This window comes from Triturus cristatus, chromosome 6 (assembly GCF_964204655.1).
Source record: "Triturus cristatus chromosome 6, aTriCri1.1, whole genome shotgun sequence".
NCBI classification, from domain to species: Eukaryota; Metazoa; Chordata; class Amphibia; order Caudata; family Salamandridae; genus Triturus; species Triturus cristatus.
Window position 1 is genome coordinate 1,899,242,747 of NC_140589.1, and position 22,653 is coordinate 1,899,265,399.

Genomic DNA, 22,653 nt, shown 5'->3' on the forward strand with positions numbered 1-22,653 from the left:
ACTTAAAACCAGTTTCAATTTTACAATGAAATTATTATAAGTGGCCAAAACCCACAATGCAGTATTTGTTCCACGCAGACACTGCAACTTGGAGTGTGACGTAGTATTGGGGGATGGCAGTGTTTATGGTAGTTTTCTTGTGCCATCCTGAGGCCCACGCAGTACCAATAATTATGTTTAGTACTGTTTCAACCCGCCTCAACAAGTCTGACTGCTGCTGGGCATCTCTGCCAACAATATTATAATTTATATTATTTGTATGAAAGGCTGTGTGACCGCGTAGCGGTAATGGGAAGTAGACTAAACAAAACATGAACACGGCGCCCAAAGTAAATAAAATAACAAGGGGAAAGGACTGCAAAGGAGAGCGCGTGCTGCTTTTAATATAGAAAGTATTTTAGATTTGGTAGATGGGAATAAGTGCCGTGCAGTAATGGGAGTTAGGAATGCTGCCATATAAAAGTAATGTGTGCATACTCCAGGGTGGGAGGTGGTGTTGGGGGAAGGCACGGGGAGATTAAGTGAATTGGAAGCAGCACCCTGGTGAGGAAAGAGTGCAAAGACAAACATGCTTGAGAGCAGTGCTTAGGTAATTTACTTAGCTGTAGCATGTAGGTAGGTGACGCCCTTTACAAAATGAACTGGACACCCCTGCAGCTATTTCACGATGAGATGGCCACTGCGGGGCAGAAGGGGGTGTTAGGGGAAGGCAGAGAGAGATGAAATAAAGTGTAAGCAGCGTCAGGTGTTGCGGTGAGGAGAGGTAAGAAATAAAAACAAATATGCTGAAGATCTGTGCCCTTATTTAATGAGTAAGTCCCTTTCTTGTATCATGTAGGTGCCATCCTTTACACAGACAACTAGACGCGCCTGCTGCCATCTCACGATTACATGCACACTTCTGGGCTGGAAGTGTTGTTGGGTGAATGCACAGGGAGATAATTAAGTGAAAGCAACCCCCCTTAAAGGACCATGCTTTAAAATGAAGCGCAGTGTACCGCGCTGATCCTTTAGAAAACTAAAAAGAAAATGCAGAGTCCGAGATGACTGTGAAGAAGGAGCACCTAGATACAATAAATAAAATTAAAAAAACGTTTTAATTGGGGAAATGTGGCTGGGGAAGCCTGTAGCTGTTCCCCAACACCAACTATCGGTAAATGCGGTCAGGGAAGTCCGTAGCTAGTGTGCTTGCAACAACATCTACGAAAATGTAATTTACAAACCAGCCCGGCGGAGCATGGCACGCGCGCGCTTGGCGGGGGAGCGGACCCTTTGAAGTGCGATGCCAAACGGATTGCATGGCGGCACAATGCGCATGATTGTGCGCGTGCTCGCCATGCAATCCGCTTTTTGGAGCACTTTTAAATCCCCCTTACAATAGTCTCGCTTTGCGATCGCTTACGCAATAGCAAGGCGAGACCTAAAAATTGATCAGTTCCCAAATCACACCTTCACCCATCTTCTCTTCTGCCAAAGACCTTACCGACTACTACAACGATATGGAAAAACTTGTCGAGGCATTCGCCCCCCTAAAACTCAAACCAAGAAGCATCCCCTCCAGATCTTGGTTCAACACAGACCTTAACAAGGAGAGACGACAACTCCAATTAGTCAAAAGAAATTGGAGACAGCAGCCCTCGCTAAACAATCACTTGATCCTACGGGCTGAATGCCTAAAAAAAATATCTTCAGTAGGGGTGGGTGGACACGGCGGAGATATACTATGCGGAATTCTGCAGAGTTGAATAAAAACTCCATGGAATTCTGCTCCGCCGTAGGTCTCAGAGGCCCTGCTACATGAATTAAAGAAGGCTTTCATGCCTCTGTTTTCCTGCCTTTACTCTGTCCCTCTTGCTGCTCCAGATGTGTGATCTGCTCCCGCTGTGGCAGCCAGTGGACGGCGCTTGCTGTTCTTTCCCTACCATAACCTGTTCCTCAGAGGTCACCTGTCCCTCGCAGTGCAACAATGAGTGAGGGAGGGACTGGCCTTGTGCAGCCGGTCCTCCGACCACCAGCTCCGTCCGGTCTCCCTGCAACGACAGCTCGTTTCGATGCCTCCCTCAGCAGGCCTGGGTGAAACAAGCGCAATGCCCCATCAAAACAAACACAAACCACAAGCACACTCTGTGAAAAAAGACCAAAACCAGCCCAGCCCTGCACAAAATGAATGTAGATTACAAAATTAAACATGGACATATGCAAATGACTCACTGTGACAAACCATGTTTGTAACTTCTAACAAATTTAATGCCTGGGAAAAGGCCGTAGTGTGATGTTTTGGGCTGGCGCCAGTGAACTTCCTCCGTTATGCAGGAGGCAGAGTTTTTCCCGGAACTCCACATTTCAAGTAGAGCGCAGAGTAAAAAAAACTTTGCGCGCTCTGTCAGTGGACTGGAGTTCACCACCTATCCCTAACCTTCAGAGAAGAAGCCTTGTTTTTCTGAGACCAACTTGACCGGTCTAGAAATAGACCCAAAGACCTCTTCAACATCAAAGAACAAATCTCCTCTCTGTCCCAACACTCAACTAATGACTTCTACGCGCTGCAAAGAATTCCTAAAATATTTCTCTAATAAAATCTCTAACATTTAACACTCCCTTGAGCCTCCCAACACTTTACCCTGCACCAAGGATGCCCCATTCACACAAAGGGCCTAACCAAAGCCCTACATTCAAAGTGCAGCTGTCCCCCTCTCAGCAGCACAGTCCACCAACGCCAATCCCTTGCAATTGGAAAATGACGCATCCTGGACCAAATTCAACCTTATCCCGGAAGAAGAAACCCCAAGTAACTCGCTAGTATAAAGCCAAACTCGCACATCTCGTACCGCTTCCCTGCGACTCTGGTTTAACCCCTTCTGTGCCCATGACATGCAGGACTCGTCATAGAGCACAGTCGCGCTGTGCCCATGACGACTCCAGCACGTCATGAGGCATTCCCCGGGGAATCCCTCTGCTGTGGGAACCAGAGGGATTCCCTTTTACTGAAAATAGCCTCGGGAGCTGGGGAAGAGCTTCCCCAGCTCCCGAGGCCCCCCCCCCCTGCTTTCAGTGTAATTACCGGCGCGCACGTCGCGCCGACGTCATTACACTGAAAAAGAAACTGAAATGAGCCAAGAGGCTCATTTCAGTTTCACTTTGTACGTGCTCAGGGGGCTATCTCATCCCCCTGAGCACGTAGAAAGACGGGAGAGGTATCGTTGGAAAAGGGAGAAAACGTAGTGCGCCTCAACAGGCAAGGGTCCTAAACGTAGTGCGCCTCACTATGTTTTGGGCCCTTGCCCGTGGCGGGTCCTTAGGCCTCCCACACGAGTGAGGCACCGTTTTTATCAGGAGACCCGGGGGAATGCTGGGTGGTAGGAAATTTGTGTCAGCCCGGTAATGCCACAACTTTCCCACACAAAAATGTGTGAAAAAGGTGAATTTTTCAGCTAAATTTGAGGTTTGTAGGGCATTCTGGGTAAGGAAACTTTGGGGGATCCACGCAAGCCATACCTCCCTGGAATCCCCCCGGGGTCTAGTTTTCAGAAATGTGTGGGTTTGGTAGGTTTCCCTAGGTGCTGAGAGAGCTAGGGTTCAAAAACTAAAGCTAGGCACTTTGCCAAAAAAGGTTCATTTTTCACTGCGAAATTGAGGTGTGACCACGTTGCGTTTTGCACCGTTTCCTGTCGCGGGCACTAGGCCGACCCACACAAGTGAGGTACCATTTTTATCGGAAGACTTTGGGGAACACGGGGTGGGTGGAAATTTGTGGATCCACGCAGATTCCAGAACTTTCCACCACAGAAATGTGGGGAAAATGTGTTATTTTTGGCAATTGTTTAGGTTTGCAAGGGATTCTGGGTAACAGAACCTGGTCGGAGGCAGTCAAGTCACCCCATCCTGAGTTCCCCTGGGTGTCTAGTTTTCAAAAATGTATAGGTTTGCTAGGTTTCCCTAGGTTCCGGCAGAGCTATGGTTCAAAAACTACAGCTAGGCACTTTGCCTAAAAAGGGTCATTTTTCGCTACAAAATTGAGGTGTGTTCACGTTGCGTTTTGCGCCGTTTCCTGTCGGGGGCACTAGGCTGACCCACAAAAGTGAGGTACCATTTTTCTTGGAAGACTTTGGGGAACGCGGGGTGGGTGGAAATTTGTGGATCCACGCAGATTCCAGAACTTTCCACCAGAGAAATGTGGGGAAAATGTGTTTTTTTTTGGCAATTGTTTTGGTTTGCAAGGGATTCTGGGTAACAGAACCTGGTTCCCCCGGGTGTCTAGTTTTCAAAAATGTATAGGTTTGCTAGGTTTCCCTAGATGCCGGCAGAGCTATGGTTCAAAAACTACAGCTAGGCACTTTGCTAAAAAAGGTAATTTTGCATTGTGAAAATGTGTGTGTTCACGTTGGGTTTTGAGCCATTTCCTGTCGTGGGCACTGTGCCTACCCCTACAAGTGAGGTACCATTTTTATCGGGAGACTTAGGGTAATTCAGATTTGTAAAGGAACTGTTATTACCTATTGCCTTTCGATAAATTTCTGCCTTCCAAATGAAAGACATTGTGTAGAAAAGAAGTCATTCTAAAAAATGACTGATAATTCTCATGCTAGTATCAGTATCCCAATTTCGGAAATGTGCAAATATCTACTGTTTCTAAACTCTATATTTTGTTCCCATTTCAGAAATACATAGGTGTCTTTCATACCGATTTTTCCATGTACACATTTTTAAAGAATTATTACTATATACCTGGTACATAATAAAAAACCATTGCAAGTTGCTGCTCAGTTTTTGGCTCTGGGTTCGTCGGGTTCTTGATGAACCTTCAAGTCCTATATATCCCCACAACCAGTAATGTCCAGCGGATGTAACGGTATATTGCTTTCAAAGAGCTGTCAAAATTAGGAGAAGTTACAGGTGAAAACATTGACACAAAAGGCGCTTTTTTTCAACAAATATTCAATTTATCCTATATTTAACTGTTAGTTTCTATAAAGAAACCTTGATGGATCTACACAAATGACCCCTTGCTGAATTCAGATTTTGTCTACTTCTCTAAAATGTATAGCTTTCCAGGATCCATTATTGCTTTTGTACCCATTTCTACCATTAACTGGAAGGAGGTTGAAAACACAAAAAATAGCAAAATTAGGCTATGTCCCAGAAAAATGCCAAAACTGTGTAAACATTTTTTGGGTTTCTGACAAAAGTCTGGTATCCCCTAAAAGCTGGGAAAATGGTGATTTAAGCCCCACAAACCCTTTTTTTTAATAACATTTGCAGGGAAAAACCCAGATGCTTTCATTTGCAGCCCGTTTTTCCAATTTTCCCCCCAAAAAACTAAATTTTGCTGTATTTTGGCTCATTTCTGTGACCCCTCCAGGGGAATCCCCAAACCCTGAGTACCTTCAGAATCCCCATGATGTTGGAAGAAAAGGACGCAAATTTGGCGTGGATACCTTATGTGGTCAAAAAGTTACAGGGGCCTCAGCGCGCACTACCCCAAATAGCCAAAAAAGGGTGTTGCAGAGGAGGGGGAAAAGGCCTGGCAGCGAAGGGGTTAAAAAACTCTGCTATATCATCTCTCCTATTCGGACTAAAATCATTAAGTCTCCCAATCGAGCAGCTCCATGCCGCCCCTCCCCCCCCCCCAACTCAGCCAAGTCCCCCCTCATCAAAAAAACAGAGGTGGACCAAACCGACCTTAATAACTACAGACCTATAGCTAACCTCCCTCTCCTCGCCAAAGTCATTGAAAAATGTGGACTTGCACAACTCAATAGCCACATAGAAAAATACAATCTGCACGACAGCTTGCAATCGGGAGTCAGGAAAGGCTGCAGTACAGAGACTGCGATAATGAACATCATAGGCAACCTACACAGATACCTAAATGATGGCCATGCCTGCCTTCTAGTCCTCCTGGACATATTGGCTGCCTTTGACACTGTCCGCCATGACACCCTCATAAACATCCTCGCACAGCGTGCAGGCATCAATGATAAGATCCTTAAATGGTTCACATGTTTTCTTGAGGCAGCGCTTACAGGTAATCAAACTTAACAACTTGAATTCAAAGAAACACCAGTCCCACAAGGACTATATATTATATTATATTATATTCCTGGCTGACAACCAACCACCTTAAACTCCTCCACAACAAAACCAAACTCCTTTTCATCCAACCCAAATAAAACTCCTTTCCCGTAGATCTCTGGCCCAACAATTTCACCGCATTAAACTGAAAACGATCACACTCCAATTCTATTAAATCCCTGGGGATTACACTTGAGCGTCATCTGAGCATGAAGGGGCATACAAACGCCTCGCCACAAAGTACCTCTTGGATGCTAAAATCCTTATAAAAAGTCAAACCCTTCATCCCCTCAGTAGACCTAAAAACTGTGGTGCAATCCTTCGTCCTCTCCAAGTTAGACTACGGCAGCGCAACGATCATGGGCACCCCAAAAACAGACCTTGTACCCCTGAAAGTCACACTCCACGCATAGGCCAGACTTCTGTCCAGGGAGAGTCGCTTCGACCACATCACTCCTGCTCTCAGGAATCGTAACTGGCTACGAACTAAGGCAAGAGCTAAATTCAAAGCTGTGTGCATAACCCAGAAAGCGCTCTACACTGAAAACCCAATCTGCTTCACCCCTAAATTAACAAAAGCTGTCCAAAAGAGACCCCTCCGAAGCTCTGTCTACTCCTGATTCTCAGGAAACGCCCCCAGAATTTGGAACACACATCCTCAAGATTTACGGGACAATCAGTCATTCCCTCACGTGAAGAAGAAACAAACTGCTACTCTTCGACAAATACCTAAACTCCCCCCTTAAAGCATCAGTCTAAACTGTTTGCCTCCATCCCCCACCTTCTAAACAAATCTGAGAATTACCAACTTCGAGTAGGACAAAGCCCCGCTCTCCCCACCTTCACTACGCCATACCTTAGTTAAATCAGACCTTATATTGGTCATCTACACTACAGTTCGTCGTCTATAACGAAGATTAAAGTCCTCTATTTATTATTATGTAATCTTGTCTACTACTCATGTAACCTTCGTTTTCGCTGCTGGTCTAATTCTGTCTAGCGATTTACATATATATATACCATACTTACCTCCAAGAAGTGTCATGAACGTACCCTTATGTCTACTGTGCACGCCCTTTACATATTGTCACTGTCTTTATCCACGCCTAATACAGCTGATGTCATGGATTCTATGCAAATTCTATGAAGCCCTCTAATGCCTTCATCTCAAGTCAGAATGTGACCTTACAGCTAGAGCGGTCGACCTCGAAGCTGGGGAACCGTGTTGGAGTCTCGGCAACAACGCTCAACATCCTGTGACTCTGGGCAAATCACTTAATCTCCCTGTGACAAAAAAAATGAATGTGTCCATCTGTAACAAAACTGGTGCTCATGTAAAGCGCTATGACACCTGATATCTTCGGGTCGAGTTCAAGCTATATTTTTAAAATAGCATTAAAAAAAACTCTACAAAATAATTTTCAAAAAAGTTGACGCAAACACTCCACAGAACCAAGGCGTCAACGCGTCCCACCCCCAGGGAAGTCAGAGTCCACCATTGGCTGTGCATCTCAACTCCACTCCACCAAGCGCTCAGTGCCGCAGCCTGCATCCTCTGAGCGCTGCAAAACCCCACCTTCTAGCACTACATTGAGACTGTATCTCCTCACTCACTCACACTCTCTCTCTCTCTCTCTCTCCGCAGGGGCTGGGAGGGGGCCCTTCTTGGGGTCGACTGAAACTAGTGAGAAGTGAGATTGGGTGTTCTAAAGTTGTGCTAGTTAGCAGTTGTTAAAACAAAGCAATTTAATTAACAGGTATGCTGCTGGTTTTATAAATTAAATTTTATTTTTTTCTTAGTGCTTCTTCTGTGTTCCTATGTTGATAAGAGTAGTCCTTCTGCGCAGCAGTGTTGATGTAAAATTGTAGTCATTCTTCTATTTGTGCAAAATGTCCTGGTTTTTGGTTCTCAAGATCTGGTCACCCTACCCACAGGCCTTCTCTGGTGGGCGAGCACCAGTCCTCGAGCTGGCACAGCCCAGGCACTGAGGCATCGCTGCCCATGCGGGGGGCATGGATTCTCCTTTCATACCTCCTGCACCCCGCATGGCCTTTTCTCCAACTCCCTCCTCCCTCCCCTCTGTAGAAGAGGGAGGCCTGTCCCACGTCTGTGGTTAAATACCCCCTCCTCCCCCGAGCCACAATCCTGTGCCTAACTTTATGACTGGGCTGAACCCAGTGTCCTTCTGCCCGTCCCTTCCCCGCCTTCACTCCCCTTACTCCCGCCCGGTCCAGGACGGTTCTGCTCGGGGGTGGTGTGGGGGGTGAGGTCCAGTAAGGTGCCCGGTCCAGCCACATCCCCCCCCCCCTCCCTTCGGGAGGGGCGCCGAACCAAGGGGAATAGCAGTTGGCCATTAACATCAATTATCCGTCGGGTGGGGGTGACTAGAGGGTGTTTGGATGACGTATTTCTGACGTCACTGGTAATGGCGGGACGACCACATAAGTCCTGAATGCCAGACTCTGGCAGGTGTTATTTTCAGCCTGGAGTGCTGTGAGTTGTGGGGGTGGCAGACAAAGACACTCGAATTATTTTCACCCTGAAGTTCTGTAGTTGTACTTCATGCAGTTTCCGCTGCATGTTCCAAGCCAAAGTGTGATGTTTTAAGTAATAGACGTGGGCAGTGGGTACATAAAGACTGTTATAATTGTAGTTAAACAGACAGTCTTTACTAAGGCAAGTCTGCAACTCTGCTCATTCGTCTGTGCACTTAATATTCCTGTGCTCTCCACCCCCAACCCCTCCCACGATAGTGCTTGTGTGGGCCCTGCCACCCCCTCCGATATCGATAAATGCTTTTTAGTTGGTATTTTTTATGTGCACTTTAGGGCAAAAAATATTTCCAGGATCATTCACAGGATGTTGAACCGACTGCGGAGGCTCAAACACGAATCCCCAGCTCCGAAGTCTGCAGCTGTGACTGCTAAACCACGTCCTCTCGCTCTGGGGATGCCTGCTGGAGTCTCTTTGTTCGGCTCAAGCCACGCATTAGCAGCAGCTCGCTCTTGGGCCTGTTGTTTCATTCCGTAGTGCTTTGCAAAAGCACCAGCTACGTTACACATTTCAGTTTCATATTTTTGGTACACACAGGAGATTACTTGGCAGCTCAGGACATTCCTTGTCTTTAACAGGGCTGCCAATTAATCTCCTCATGTCTACAAAAAATATGAATATGTCATTGGGAAATTACTGGTGCTCGCTGTTTAGAGGAAATGTTCGGATTCCTTGCCAGGCTCTGTTTTTATCAGAGGGTGATGTCCGCAGCAAGTTGGTTGTTAAAATGTGTTAAAGATCAAACTGGAGCCATAGTTTAAAGATCTTCAAAGGGACTGGGGTGCTTGTTTCAACATGTAGGGGGTTGATGGGGCAAGGGAAAGTGGAGAAGACTATTGGTAATAACCCATCAGGGTTATTGGCTACGCTTATCCCTATTCTATTTTTTGTTACATTTACTATTGCGAATCTGTTATGGAGCGCATATCATCAAGACCGAGCACTATATAAATTAGAATACAAATACAGTGATTGTGTTATAGTTACATTTTATAAAAAGATTTACTGTCCCACTTTCACATAAAATAAATGTTGTCTGCTATAGATTCTTTTTCTTGTGTGCGTTTGCTTGAAGGAAGGGTGGGTGTAGTTTCTCTTGCCTGAAAGTTGCGTGAATTCAGAGGAGGCCGCATGCTGTCACTGCTGCCTCGGCCTGGCGTGTAAAGATGGACTCATCTCCGTGGTGCTTCCTTTTTGGTTTAAAGCTATAATGGAGTATAATTAACTACGTATCTCTGGAATCGCCAGGGTTCATCTCTGCAGTTTTTTTCCGGCTTTTATTCTCTGCGCTATTTCTTGGCCAGAGGCAACAATTGTCTCGTTTTTTATTAACCTAGTTGTGGCAGGGAGACATAGTATGCACGCTGTCAACATGTGGACAGGCTACTCTGTGTTTCTTCCCATCTAAATGCTGTTATGTTTGACTTGGTGTACGTTGTGGGAATCCTGGCACGCATCTGATGCCTTGGGCAATATTTGATTAAAAATCAAGTATTAAAAGAACTGGGGTGAGGATATCTTGTTGGAGATTGAGCGTCTGCTGTTGCGCATTCCTGCAGCGTCACTCAGATCTATGTTTAAATGGAGCTTCCAGTAATGGGCTCCCTGTCTGTCTCCTGTTGCGCTGCTGGTAGCCTCCCCGTACCATTCATATGGGGTCAGAGGGCCATCTGTTCATTGTCGTGAGACTCCGGCTTCCGTGGCAGGAATTCCAAGGCACGTCACTCATTCTGCCAGACTGAGATGCTGCTTGTTGACATCCTTCGCCAGCGTTGCCCTCCCTCGAGGGCCTTCACTGACCTTCCACATGATACATTCAAAACATGTGCAGAAACACAAACCTGCACCCAGGTAATTTTTGGATTACTCTTTGAATAAACCAGTACATTTCAAAGTATTTTTAGTGTGTGTTTTTATTTGTTTCACATACACTGGTAGCTCCTCCCAGTGTTGGTAAACACTGAAAAAACAAGACACACACCACTGTGAGGACTAGCGTGCTATGAGGACCGATTTCCCCATAGCGTTTGCATTTGTGGGTGTGCTAATTACAGCACCCTCTTAACACATTTGTGCAATCAGCCTCTTACTAGCAGGAAAACCGTGTTGCAAATAAATAGGAGCAACTATGAAAAGAATCCTTATTCTTGAAGACCTGCAGATTTATTAATTTATTTACTTGGGTGTATAGACCACTTGGCACATCTGCAATTGCCCCTGCTTACATCAATAACTGACCAGGTAAACATCCATTTGCTTTACCCCGAGACCTGAAGCTTCCTCTCTGAGTCAATCAGCTGTCATTATAAGGAATTCCTATCTGTGTTCCTTTTAAACAACACTTCTGTGGTATGGTTTTGTTAATATGAGGCATTCATCTATTTGGGTGCTGTACACGCCTGTACCATGCAGAAGGCGGAAACTACTTATTGTGGTAAAGGAATTTGTAACCGAATATACCAGAACACATTTGCTGACATATTTAGAAATGTGTGAATACTTTATAAACTACCCCCTGGTTTACGTTATAAGGATATTGCAAGATAAAGTTATGGACCTCCCAGTGACTTGCAATATACTGTTTAACATAAATAAACTATCCCTACCATATGTGTAGTTCTTGGTCAGGCACTCCATCTTCTTTCCTTCAGTGCTCTTTTAAACTTTCGTGGCACCTTTTTAATGTAAAATGTGAGATCTTCAGTATTAACAATCAGTTGTTTTTCACTTGTAGCCAACATGTTATGTAGCTTAAGTATCAAAACCGTGTATATGATGTCTGGTAACACCTTGATATATTCATGTTGTCGTATAGCAACTCAAGCAGTGCAGCGAGTAAAGGTGTTTCAATAAGTGCATCCTTATCAGCTATTGGAGAAGAATTTCCAGGGGAAAACGATCTGAAGAAAGAGAGCGGGATATGTCAAGTCTCACTTTATTTAGGCGGCAGCGACATTTCTGTCCAGCGACCCGCCTTTCATATTCTGTACAGTATGTTGCTGGGGGCACTGTGACTTCTCAGCTGGAATCTAATACATTATTACAGTAGAGTAGATCTGTTGTCTTCTTATTGCAGTTGGCCACAATTCGACAGTAATAACTTATTACAGTCGAGTTGTGACATGGTGTCTGCTGCCAGAGCCAACAGCCAGGGTGAAAGGCAGGTCAAAGAGCACCATTGCAGGTGCAGTTTAAACAAGTTAAAGGAAAACTGCCTTTTTAGGTCGAGCTTGGGCAGCGCATGCGCTGCTCTGCGAGACATGCTGTATTCGAGAATAGACGTGAAGCCCTGCCCACTGTCTGCCCATATTTGTCATTGGCTTGTGTCAATGTTCCTCGTAAGTGCTGATTTCTGATTCGTTAACAGGCTTGTTTGTCCCTTCTTAGTACTGCCTTGTCTTCGTTTGTAACCTTTCATGGGGATTTATCCTTTTACTTCTGTTGTTACATGGTATGCCTTATTTAGTCTGTAAACACTACTTTCTTTAATGAGTTTCTCACACTGCAGGCACGACATGCTTTCCTGCAACATTCAGCGCACCATGTGCTCTTTCACTTTCCAAGCAGCCCGGGATAATGGCGGCCGCTTCTTTGAAATTGAATAGGTCTCGCATTTATAAGAGTCTGAGCTATTGGCATTTTAAAGGACAATGCCTTTTATTTGTGTTAATTATCAAAACAGATAAATAAAAGGCACACTCCTTTACAATGCTAATAGCTTAAACGCTGGCAAATGCGTTACCTATTGCATTGGGTTGTATTTTGTTGACCGCCATTATGCATTTTCATCACATTCCAATACAACTCATTGTTTTTATATTTAAAAACCATGTATTTGTGGGGGGAGACCCCCCACCTTACCTTAAATTTGTGCTATTGATATGCGATATAAATGTATAATCGCGGTAAAAAAAATGTGAGGCAAATGCATGCGATGTATTTACCTCGTTGTAAAGGCTGTTTCCCATTGCATTGCAAATGCTTGTTTAATTTGAGCAGCACCGCCACTTCAGGTGGGATAACGGCAGAGTTGTGCAAACCCGGTGAGCGCTATGCATTCAGCTTCAAGGCAGAGCGTGAGTAAATATTGAATGAGTCTCAGCCAGAGAGCTACAGCAGGGAAGGAACCTTGTGAGTAAACATTGAATGAGTCTCGGCCAGAGAGCAACAGCAGGGGAGCAACCTTGTGAGTAAATATTGAATGAGTCTCGGCCAGAGAGTTACGGCAGGGATGGACCATGCTACAACTCCCCAGTGAGCCAGTGGCGGGTCAAAGACATCTAGACATCAACTGCTCCTGCAGGACTGATGAACAGCAGATGAGTAACTGTGTGCGCTCTGTCTGCCTGCACTTACTTACCACTGGGCTCGTCTGGCTGCAGTTTGGGGGCCAGGGCTCCAGGCACATGGTCCCCTCTCCATTCCCAGCCCATCAAAGTCTGGGCTGTGCTCGCATCCCCCTCCCCTGAGCCGCGCAGAAAAAAACCTCAGCACAACATCTGTGCTTGAATTTACAGACCGTTTTCCGCATGCTCTTACGCTTTTAAAAATGTTCCATTACCTCGTGTTGTGTGATTACACCCTTACTCATTCCTTAATCTGTCCCTCCGAGAATAAAAAACAAACATGACCTCTTTAATTCTCAGTCATATGATGAACGTACATTCTCCCACAAGCATAAACATTCTCATGAAATCTTTATTTTACGGCACGGACTTCTGTTGATTTGGCTAATGTGATGCTGAGTTTATTCACTTATCTATATATCGTATAATGTGCATAGAATGTAATTCTCTTTTGTAAAATAAGTGTTATTCTCAAACAGTTGAATTCCTCTTTTAGACTTTGAATTGACACGTTTCCCGAGCTCCAAGACTGAGGAATTCAGAATAGTGGTAAACGTGTGTTATTTATAAGTTATCCCGTTCATACATCCAAATATCACTCTAGTGTTGTAATATTACATCCAATAAATACTGCATCCTGCGGTATCACATTTTTTGTACGAAGGAAGCATTTCTCCTCTGCTTTAAAGATTTTTGGGAGTTCCCCCTAGGGTTGTTGGAGAGAGGCGTTGGCTGCACTCTTGTGGCGCAGACGCTAGCTTCCTGTGCGGTCTCCCCGTTACTGAATGTTGATACCGGAATGAATATAACCAGTTGTATCACCAAGCCCAGGGGATAGTACTCCACCTGACATGAGTAAGACATTTAAAGGGGGAGTAGTTTTTCTCCTCAATGAGGTCCTGACGAAAGCCATCAAACCGGCAAGGGCGCATGCAGGTTGAAACATGTTGGCAAAGTGATGTGAAGGACATATTGCACGTCCCATATTTCACATCCACCGTTTTTAATCTTACCCTATAATTTTTTAGAATAAATTGCACCACATGATAAAAAGGTAATTTTAAATTTTCTATTCTGCACAAACTAGATCCTAACCGGTTTTTGAGGATCTTCTCCTGGTGAAGGCCAACAAAAGACCCAGTGATGATGCTATCAGCCAAGATTACGCCAATGGCAACAGACATACCAATGACGGATAATGGCTGTTGAGGGTCTTCTACATATTTGTGCCAGATCCTTCGAAGCCTCTTGGCTCCACTCCTTTTTGATTTAGTGATATATATCTGGAAGCTGAGTTTGGCCCCCAGAACGCTTCTACTCCCCCCTCCCCCCCCTGCTTTGATATATAAGCAGTATTATCACAGCCAAATTTGCATGACCTATGAAATGAGGATCTTAGTCGGCCCCACTGGTGTGCGAACCATTTGACCTCTGAAGTGTGCTCGGTTCTCTGAAGTGGGCTCTTATACCTTACTGGTTTGTTAAAAACTCAACTTTGTAAAATGAACCTTCTGTAGAGTTGTCATACGCTAAATCCCTTTCAGTTCCAGGAGTCAGGTACTTTTCTATTAGTGGCGAGCCGTGTGTGACACTTGAGGAGGAAGGAATAACCAGCACTCTTGGCAGGCAGCTTGCCTTCTCAAAATGCTTGTATTTTTAATAAGACAATAATCTAGTCATTCAATACATATCAATAACACATGCTTTCCTAGTTAGAGCATTTTTTTAAATGTTTTTTTTTTATAAAAGTGAGTTTAATTTTAGATATGATTATTAGCATCAAAAAGATGCCTGCTCTTCTTGTGGAAGCATAGTGATAATGCTTTCTAATTGTTTATAAATTAGGCTCATCCAACGAAGGTTGACGAGGGCCAGACTACACACCCATTCTGGTTCCCATTTTCATTAGGGCATGTAAATAAGATTCAGGTGGATATTGTGAAAACCTGACATGGCTCCACCCTCAAAGGCTTTATTGACCAGGTAGGTTTACATGATAACCTAATGTCATTGAGAATGCGATTCACCAGCGCTGGGTTTTTCTTTTACAATGTCCTTCCTTTGAAGCAATCCCCACTGCCCTTTCTCCCCGGAGCATTTTCTTTGTCTCCTTCACCTAAAGCACTCTGCTTGCCTAGCCTTTCCCTCCTCTCGGACACTTGCCTTTGCCCCCACTCCTAGGCCCATCAAGGCGCTCTATGCATCTCTATCACCAAGGGTGACCAACTGGCATTGGTGTAAATTTCGGACGATGAGAGTAAAAATTCAGGACACTGCTTTGCTACCTCCTAATGGGTTCACGCAGAGATACATCACTTTGTTTTTTTCCGCAGTTGTATGTGCTCACTGTATCCCTGCCTCCCTGCAATATGCTTGCTCTCACCAGTCCTCTTCGCTTCCACTCTGTCCATTGCATTCACCCCCAGTCTCTGTGCCTTGACAGGTGTTCATCCTCCTCTTCTTACCTTATGCCTGGTTGATACCCCGTGCTCCAATGTGTGTCCGCCCCCAAATGCACCCCCCTTGGTTTATGTATCGCTGCCTTCATAACCTGTAATTCCTGTGTCTGCTTCAGCTCACATTGTCTCACTGTAGACCTGCTCATGGCGTCTCTGCTTCCCATGCCTATGCATCCAGTGCTCCCCAGTCTGTCTCCGTGCTCATCCTATGAGTACAACCTCCGGCTATGTTTCATTGGTCTGTGCACAAACCTACTAGTTACAACCTGGAATTTTCTCTTTATTCTGCTTGTTGTGGGCCCCTAGGCATAATCGCATCACATTCATAGCAGCCATCCAACGGGGTGTTAAAAACCAGGTAAAATTAGCACAATCATACTGCTTAACGTTATTAAATACCCACAAATAAAATAATCAGTTGACTCTTATTCTCTTGGGTTCAAAATGTCCATACCCAGCACTTCCATTTATGTAATTAAGCATTCTTGTTGTGTCCTTAAAAACTGCATAGTATTCATTTGCTAAATCAAATCCAGGATTGGTTGATACTGTATCCCAGTAAGCCCTGTACACCAGAAACACAATCGATATGCTTGCTTATAAATTAATTGTATAACCCACAATTGCCATCAGATCCATCCACTACTAAACGCATAAGTAAAAAATATTTATATTTACACTAATAGCTCCAACTCTAACAAATGCGAGACCTATTGCGTTGCAAATGCTTGTTCTTTCTTGATGTTGTGCAGCATTGGGAAAGCCTATATGTCTAAAAGGTGAGACTTCTTGACTTTGCCAATGTGTGTTTATTGTGGTTGTGAACCTCCTTTTTCTTGTGTAGCTCTGGTCTGAGCCTCTGATCTCTGGAGTTACACTATGTGAAAGATGCTCAGATTATTGTCTGGGTCCTATCACGGGCTCTCTGATAGTATAAAGGACTCCCTTGCAGCAATTGATTATACTCCCTGCCGTTATTGTGATGCTCTTTGTTGTGTGGGCCATTCACTGCAAAAGGCTCTGTTAAACCTGACAGCCTTAGGGTGGTCTTTCCCCAACTTTTTACCTTCCTCCCTCCATTTTCTGTGCTTGTTTTTGCTGGCTTTAGGACTCTGCAACCGTTACCACTGCTAATCAGTGCTAAAGTGTTTGTGCTCTCTCCCCTGAACATGGTAACATGGGCTCATAGGGCTCCTACTCAGTTGGCATATTCAGTTTGCTTTAAGTCCCTAGTAAAGTGCACTACATGTGCCCAGGGCCTGCAAATTATTGGCTACTAGTGGGCTGCAGCACTGACCGTGCCACCCACTTATGCAGCCTGAAACTATGTCTCCGGCCTGCCACTGCAGTGCCTATGGGTGAAGTTTACTGCCATATCGAGTTGGCATTTAAAGCTACTTGCCAAGCCTAAAACTTCCCTTTTATTACATATGTCACCCCTAAGGAAGGCCCTTGGTAACCCAAAGGGCAGGACGCTATGTGAGTAAAAGGCTTCTATGTTTTACATGTCCTGGTAGTGACAAACAGTTAAATTTACTTTTTCACTGCTGTAAGGCCTATTCCTCTAGTTGGCTAGAACCGGGAAATCCATAGAATACCTTTAAGCTGTAATTCCTGATTGGAAAGGAGTAGCCTTTTCATGTTTCATATCTTTGCAATGGTAATGATATATCCTCTTTACTGGTAAAGTCGGATCTAACATTACTATTTCTGAAAAGCTGCTTTTAGAAAGTTGACTTTTCTCTGCTTGTACTGCTCTTTGTGCCTTACAGCCTGTCTCTAATACACGTCTGGGCTAGGTGACCGACCCCTTTGTGTATTCCTTCTAGAGAGCTACAGACACTGCAAGGGTTGGGTGTGGTTTAGCACTTATCTGCATCCCGATGGGTCTTTCAGGGCAGATGGGAGGAAGGGGCCTACTCTTACCCCTCACAGGGTAATAGACTGACCCCATACAAAGGAATAATAACTCCCTTTGGTAGTCTGGAGTGAGTGCTGGGATTGGAAGAGATACTGGTGCCCTTCAAAACCACTCTTTGAAGTTTCCCTCACATCAAAGGCACATTTGGACCTAAATGCTGAGTCTCTGGCCCCATCAAATCCGACACTTATAGATCTTCACAGAACCGCTGTCAAAAAAACTGTGGTGCTGCTGTACAAAAGACTCAACTGTAGTCTTGGTTACTCCTTGAGTCCACACTCCGATTAGGAGGGCATCAAGAAGGATCGTATGCCCTTGCTCTGCCTATTGCTTCTTTACATTGAACGTGTAATCTAGAATTTCTTCAGCGCACTTGTCTATGTGGTCAATTAAATGTCTCATTAAATGCCAATAGATTTTTGTGAAGGACCCACCATTTAAGCTTATCCCGTGTTTTTTTTAATTTTTTCCCCAACAGGTGCAATAAATGCAGTAATGAACAAAAAAGATGAAGGCATTAATCACTTGTGTAGAAAGTGATGTAAAAACAATACACCTTGAAATTTCTTCCCTTGAAGGCTAATGCCTCGCCAAAGTCTTTTTCTACAGCAGAAAACCCAAACTGCCCAATGTGGTCTGAACTTGGCTCTTAGCGATCACCTGATATACATTGATGAAATAACACACTGACTTACAGAAGCAAGTCTGATAAGGTTCTCATTACAAAGGAAGAGCTAACCTGGATCAGAAAGAACACACAGAAGAGAAACCGTATGAATATCTAGAAAGTGACAACACATTTATTAGGGAGAGAAAGAGCAAGTGCATTAACAAAAAATCATACTGGAGAAGAACCATATTGATTGACTGGCTGTGGAAAAGTTTCCTTTGCAATGAAAGACCTAATGCAGCATCAGAGTGTCTACGTAGAGGAGAAACCATATAAATGTACAGAATGTAATAAAGTGTTCCATAGGAAGAAGAATCTAAGGCAGCATCAACAAACCCATACCGGGAAGAAGCTGTATCAATGTACAGAATGTGACAAAGCATTTGTAGCAAATGGACAGCTAACACTACATCACAAAATTCACACCGGGGAGGAACCATACCCATGTACAGAATGTGACAAAGCATTTATAAGAAATGTAGCACTAAAGCAACATCATAAAATCCACACTGTGGAGAAACCATACCAATATACAGAATGTGACAAGGCATTCATTAGAAAATCCCATCTAATGGAACATCATGCAATCCACACTGGGGAGAAACCATATCATTGTACAGAATGTGAAAAAACAAGTATAACAAATGTAGATCTAAAGCTGCATCATAAAATTCACACTGGGGAGAAACCATATAAATGTACAGAATGTGATAAAGCATTTAAATCAAATGGAGACCTGAATCAACATCTCAAAATCCACACTGGGGAGAAACCATATAAATGTACAGAATGTGACAAAGCATTTATAAGAAATGGAAAGTTAAAACGACATCACAAAATCCACACTGGGGAGAAACCATATAAATGTACAGAATGTGACCAATCATTTATAACAAATGGAGACCTAAAGCTACATCATAAAATCCACACTGGGGAGAAACCATATAAATGTACAGAATGTGACAAAGCATTTATAAGAAATGAAGCACTAAAGCGACATCATAAAATCCACACTGGGGAGAAACCATACCAATGTACAGAATGTGACAAGGCATTCATTAGAAAGTCACAGCTAATGGAACATCAGAAAGTCCACACTGGGGAGAAACCATATCAATGTACAGAATGTGACAAAGCATTTATAACAAATAGACAGCTGAAGCGACATCAAAATATCCACTCTGGGGAGAAACCATATCATTGTACAGAATGTGACCAATCATTTATAACAAATGGAGACCTAAAGCTACATCATAAAATCCACACTGGGGAGAAACAATATAAATGTACAGAATGTGACAAAGCATTTATAAGAAATGGAGCACTAAAGCGACATCATAAAATCCACACTGGGGAGAAACCATACCAATGTACAGAATGTGAAAAAGCATTTATAACAAATGTACAGCTGAAGCAACATCAAAAGGTCCACACTGGGGAGAAACCATATCAATGTACAGAATGTGACAAAGCATTTATAACAAATGGAGAGCTAACGCGACATCAGAAAATCCACACTGGGGAGAAACCATATCAATGTACAGAATGTGACAAAGCATTTATAAGAAATGGAGAGCTGAAGCAACATCAAAAGGTCCACACTGGGGAGAAACCATATCAATGTACAGAATGTGACAAAGCATGTATAACAAATGGAGAGCTAACGTGACATCAGAAAATCCACACTGGGGAGAAACCATATCAATGCACAGAATGTGAAAAAGAATTTACAACAAAGGGAGAGCTAACGCGACATCAGAAAATCTACACTGGGGAGAAATAATATCAATGTACAGAATGTGGCAAAGCATTTATCAAATATAGACAGCTAAAGGAACATCAGAGTTCACACTGGGGGAAACCGTACGAATGCACTGAATGTGACAAAGCATTTATAACCAATGGAGAGCTGAAGCAACATTTAGAAAATCCCCACTGCAGAGAGACCATTCAACTGCACTGAATGTGAGAAGTCATTTATTAGAAAGTCGCATCTTATGCAACATCAGATAATCCACGTAGGAGAGAAACCTTATGAATGTACATAATGCAACAAGACATTTATTACTAGGCAAAGATAAATACTACATCAGAAATTCCACACTGGTGAGAAACTATATGGCTATACTGAATGTGTCTTAGCAGTTATTACAAAGCAAAGTTTAAAAATACATCAGAATGTTCACACATGAAAAACCATATTATTGTACAAAATGTGACAACACCTTTATTCCAAATGGAGGGTGACCATTCGACTGCACCGCATATGACAAGGTATTTATTATAAAGGGAGAGGTAAAGCAATATCAGTGTCTACACTGGGGAGAAACCACATGAATGTGACAAGGGATTTATTACAAAGCAAAATGTAATACAAGATCAGGAAGTTCACGCAGGGGAGAAAATATATATATGTACTGAATACCACAAAGCATTCATAATAAATGGAAAACTGAAGCGACATCCGAAAATCTATATGGCAAGAAATCCAATGTATGTACAGAGTTTAATGAATCTTACACAGGAAGAATAAGCTAATGCCGTATAAACAAATCTACACTAGGGAGAAACCCTATTAATGAATAGAATGTGACAAGGGATCGATAACAAAATATATATCAGAATGTTCCCACAGGAGAGCAACTCTATAAATGTATTGAATGTGGCCATGCATTCGTAAATGGAGAGCTAACTCGACATCAAAATTCAACCCTGAAGACTGCACTGAATTTAGCAAGGCTTTTATTGGCAAGGGAGAGTTAAAACCGCATCAATAATGTCCCCACTGAGGAAAATCAATTTGAATGTACAGAATCCATCAATGGGTATTAAGCATGGCAAATCATCAATGAGGTTCTCAAGGCGATGGGTGAGGAGTTGTTGTCCAAAGGGGCCGATCAGTTGAACAGGGGCACCTGTTTTAGGATCTCTAGAATATTCCTGAGTAGGCCAACCTATTGTAATCTTACAATCTGCCCATAGATCTGCTGGCACAATTATGTCAAATAGTCTGTTCAAATCAATCCACAGCACTTTTGATAATTTGACAAACCTGTCTACCTGCCTAACCACTCCACCGGCTTCTCGCGAAGACGGGGGAAGTAATTTGTAAATGATAAAATGTCCTGTCTGGTCCAGGGAACATGCACGTAGCCTCCTCCTGGGATCTCTCTCATGGGACACTCAGTTACCACTTTCTCCTTTTCTCTTACTGGGAAAGCTGCAAACGTTTTGTCTGTTGCATCGTCTCGTTTCCGAAACCACCTGCTCTTCCATTTATATACATCGCCCCATCTTCTTAATAAAACAATTAGCGCTTTAATTTGAGTTAATCTTCCTGCAGTATTCAAATTCTCAATGTCTTTTTCAGCAAAGTCTACTCTGTATGGTTTCTGTAATTACTTTATTTTCTCAAAATCAATACCCTTTTCACTTGCCACTTCCAATTTTTCATGAAAATTGCTTGCTCTCCATGTTTATACGTTTACATAGAAACATTAGTTCTTCTTCCTGATATGCTTTTGACTTCTGTCCAGGAAACTTACCTGCATCTCCTCGTGGTGCTCTCCTCTGGGGTCTGTGTCTGCTGCTCGTCTCCCTCCTGCCGCCGCCATTCCAAAGCGGCCGCCGTTAGGAGGGGGACTTCATCCCCCAGCATCCTGTGCGGCGGAAGAGGAAGCCGCCTCTAACAATCTCGCGCCTGGAGGCGCATAAAAGCTCTGCTGGCGACTGGCCGAGTGGGCGACTTCTGTCCAGGAAACTTACCTGCATCTCCTCGTGGTGCTCTCCTCTGGGGTCTGTGTCTGCTGCTCGTCTCCCTCCTGCCGCCGCCATTCCAAAGCGGCCGCCGTTAGGAGGGGGACTTCATCCCCCAGCATCCTGTGCGGCGGAAGAGGAAGCCGCCTCTAACAATCTCGCGCCTGGAGGCGCATAAAAGATCTGCTGGGCGACCGCCTCGCGGGAACCGCGCGCGGGCCGCGCCCGGGCGAAGCCCGGGCCAAGGGCGGGCCCGTTTAAGCCCGTTAAAGACCGGGTAAGACTGGACTTGGCCACCCCATTGACATTTATATCTTGATGTGGTATTGCAGCTATTCTACCTAGACACATATAGCCCGAAATCCCTCTGGCAAATTGCCAACTGCTCAACTCAAACTGTGTGAAGGTCCTACATATTAGTACATGTCTGACAGGATGACGAGGGGTTCTAGGAGTAAAAACGCTCAGGGGGTAGCGCGTACATCTGGCCCGATTGACCAATATATAACTAGGGCAAATGAAGCCATTAATCAAGGTATGTCACTCTTGGAGCGAAGAGTTTCGCAAGATCTAGCACTAGCAAGACGCTCCTCGTTAGGCCCTATGGCTTTAGCTAAGACACCTATAAGCTCAAACACCATTAGGCCTCTCATTGAAGTCCAGGTCGAAACACACGGTGTACCTAATACGGTTGATCTGTCGGCTTCCTTAGCCTTCTCAGATATGCACTCAAGCAAAGATCTTGAGAGGACGCCTAACCTGTTTTCAAGTCCAAGGCAGGAGGGGCTCAGTCCAAATCACCCAAGGGGGGCAAGGGAGGGTGCCATCCCCAAACGGAAGAAGCCTAGGGATTCGAAAAAATGTAACTCCAAAGT

The 22,653-nt window shown here is 44.1% G+C and overlaps 1 protein-coding gene across 2 annotated transcripts in view; it reads left to right on the top strand.

Moving 5' to 3' along the window:
* Positions 1-21,741, top strand: part of LOC146822364 (uncharacterized) — a 36,281-nt gene extending 14,540 nt beyond the window's left edge. For both annotated transcript variants that reach the window (XM_085613453.1, XM_085613452.1), the window contains one exon: positions 17,831-21,741. In XM_085613453.1, the coding sequence (XP_085469579.1) occupies positions 18,246-19,691 (1,446 nt within the window). In that variant the 5' untranslated portion in view covers positions 17,831-18,245 and the 3' untranslated portion in view covers positions 19,692-21,741. The remainder of the gene's footprint in view (positions 1-17,830) is intronic.
* The last annotated feature ends 912 nt before the right edge of the window (positions 21,742-22,653 follow it).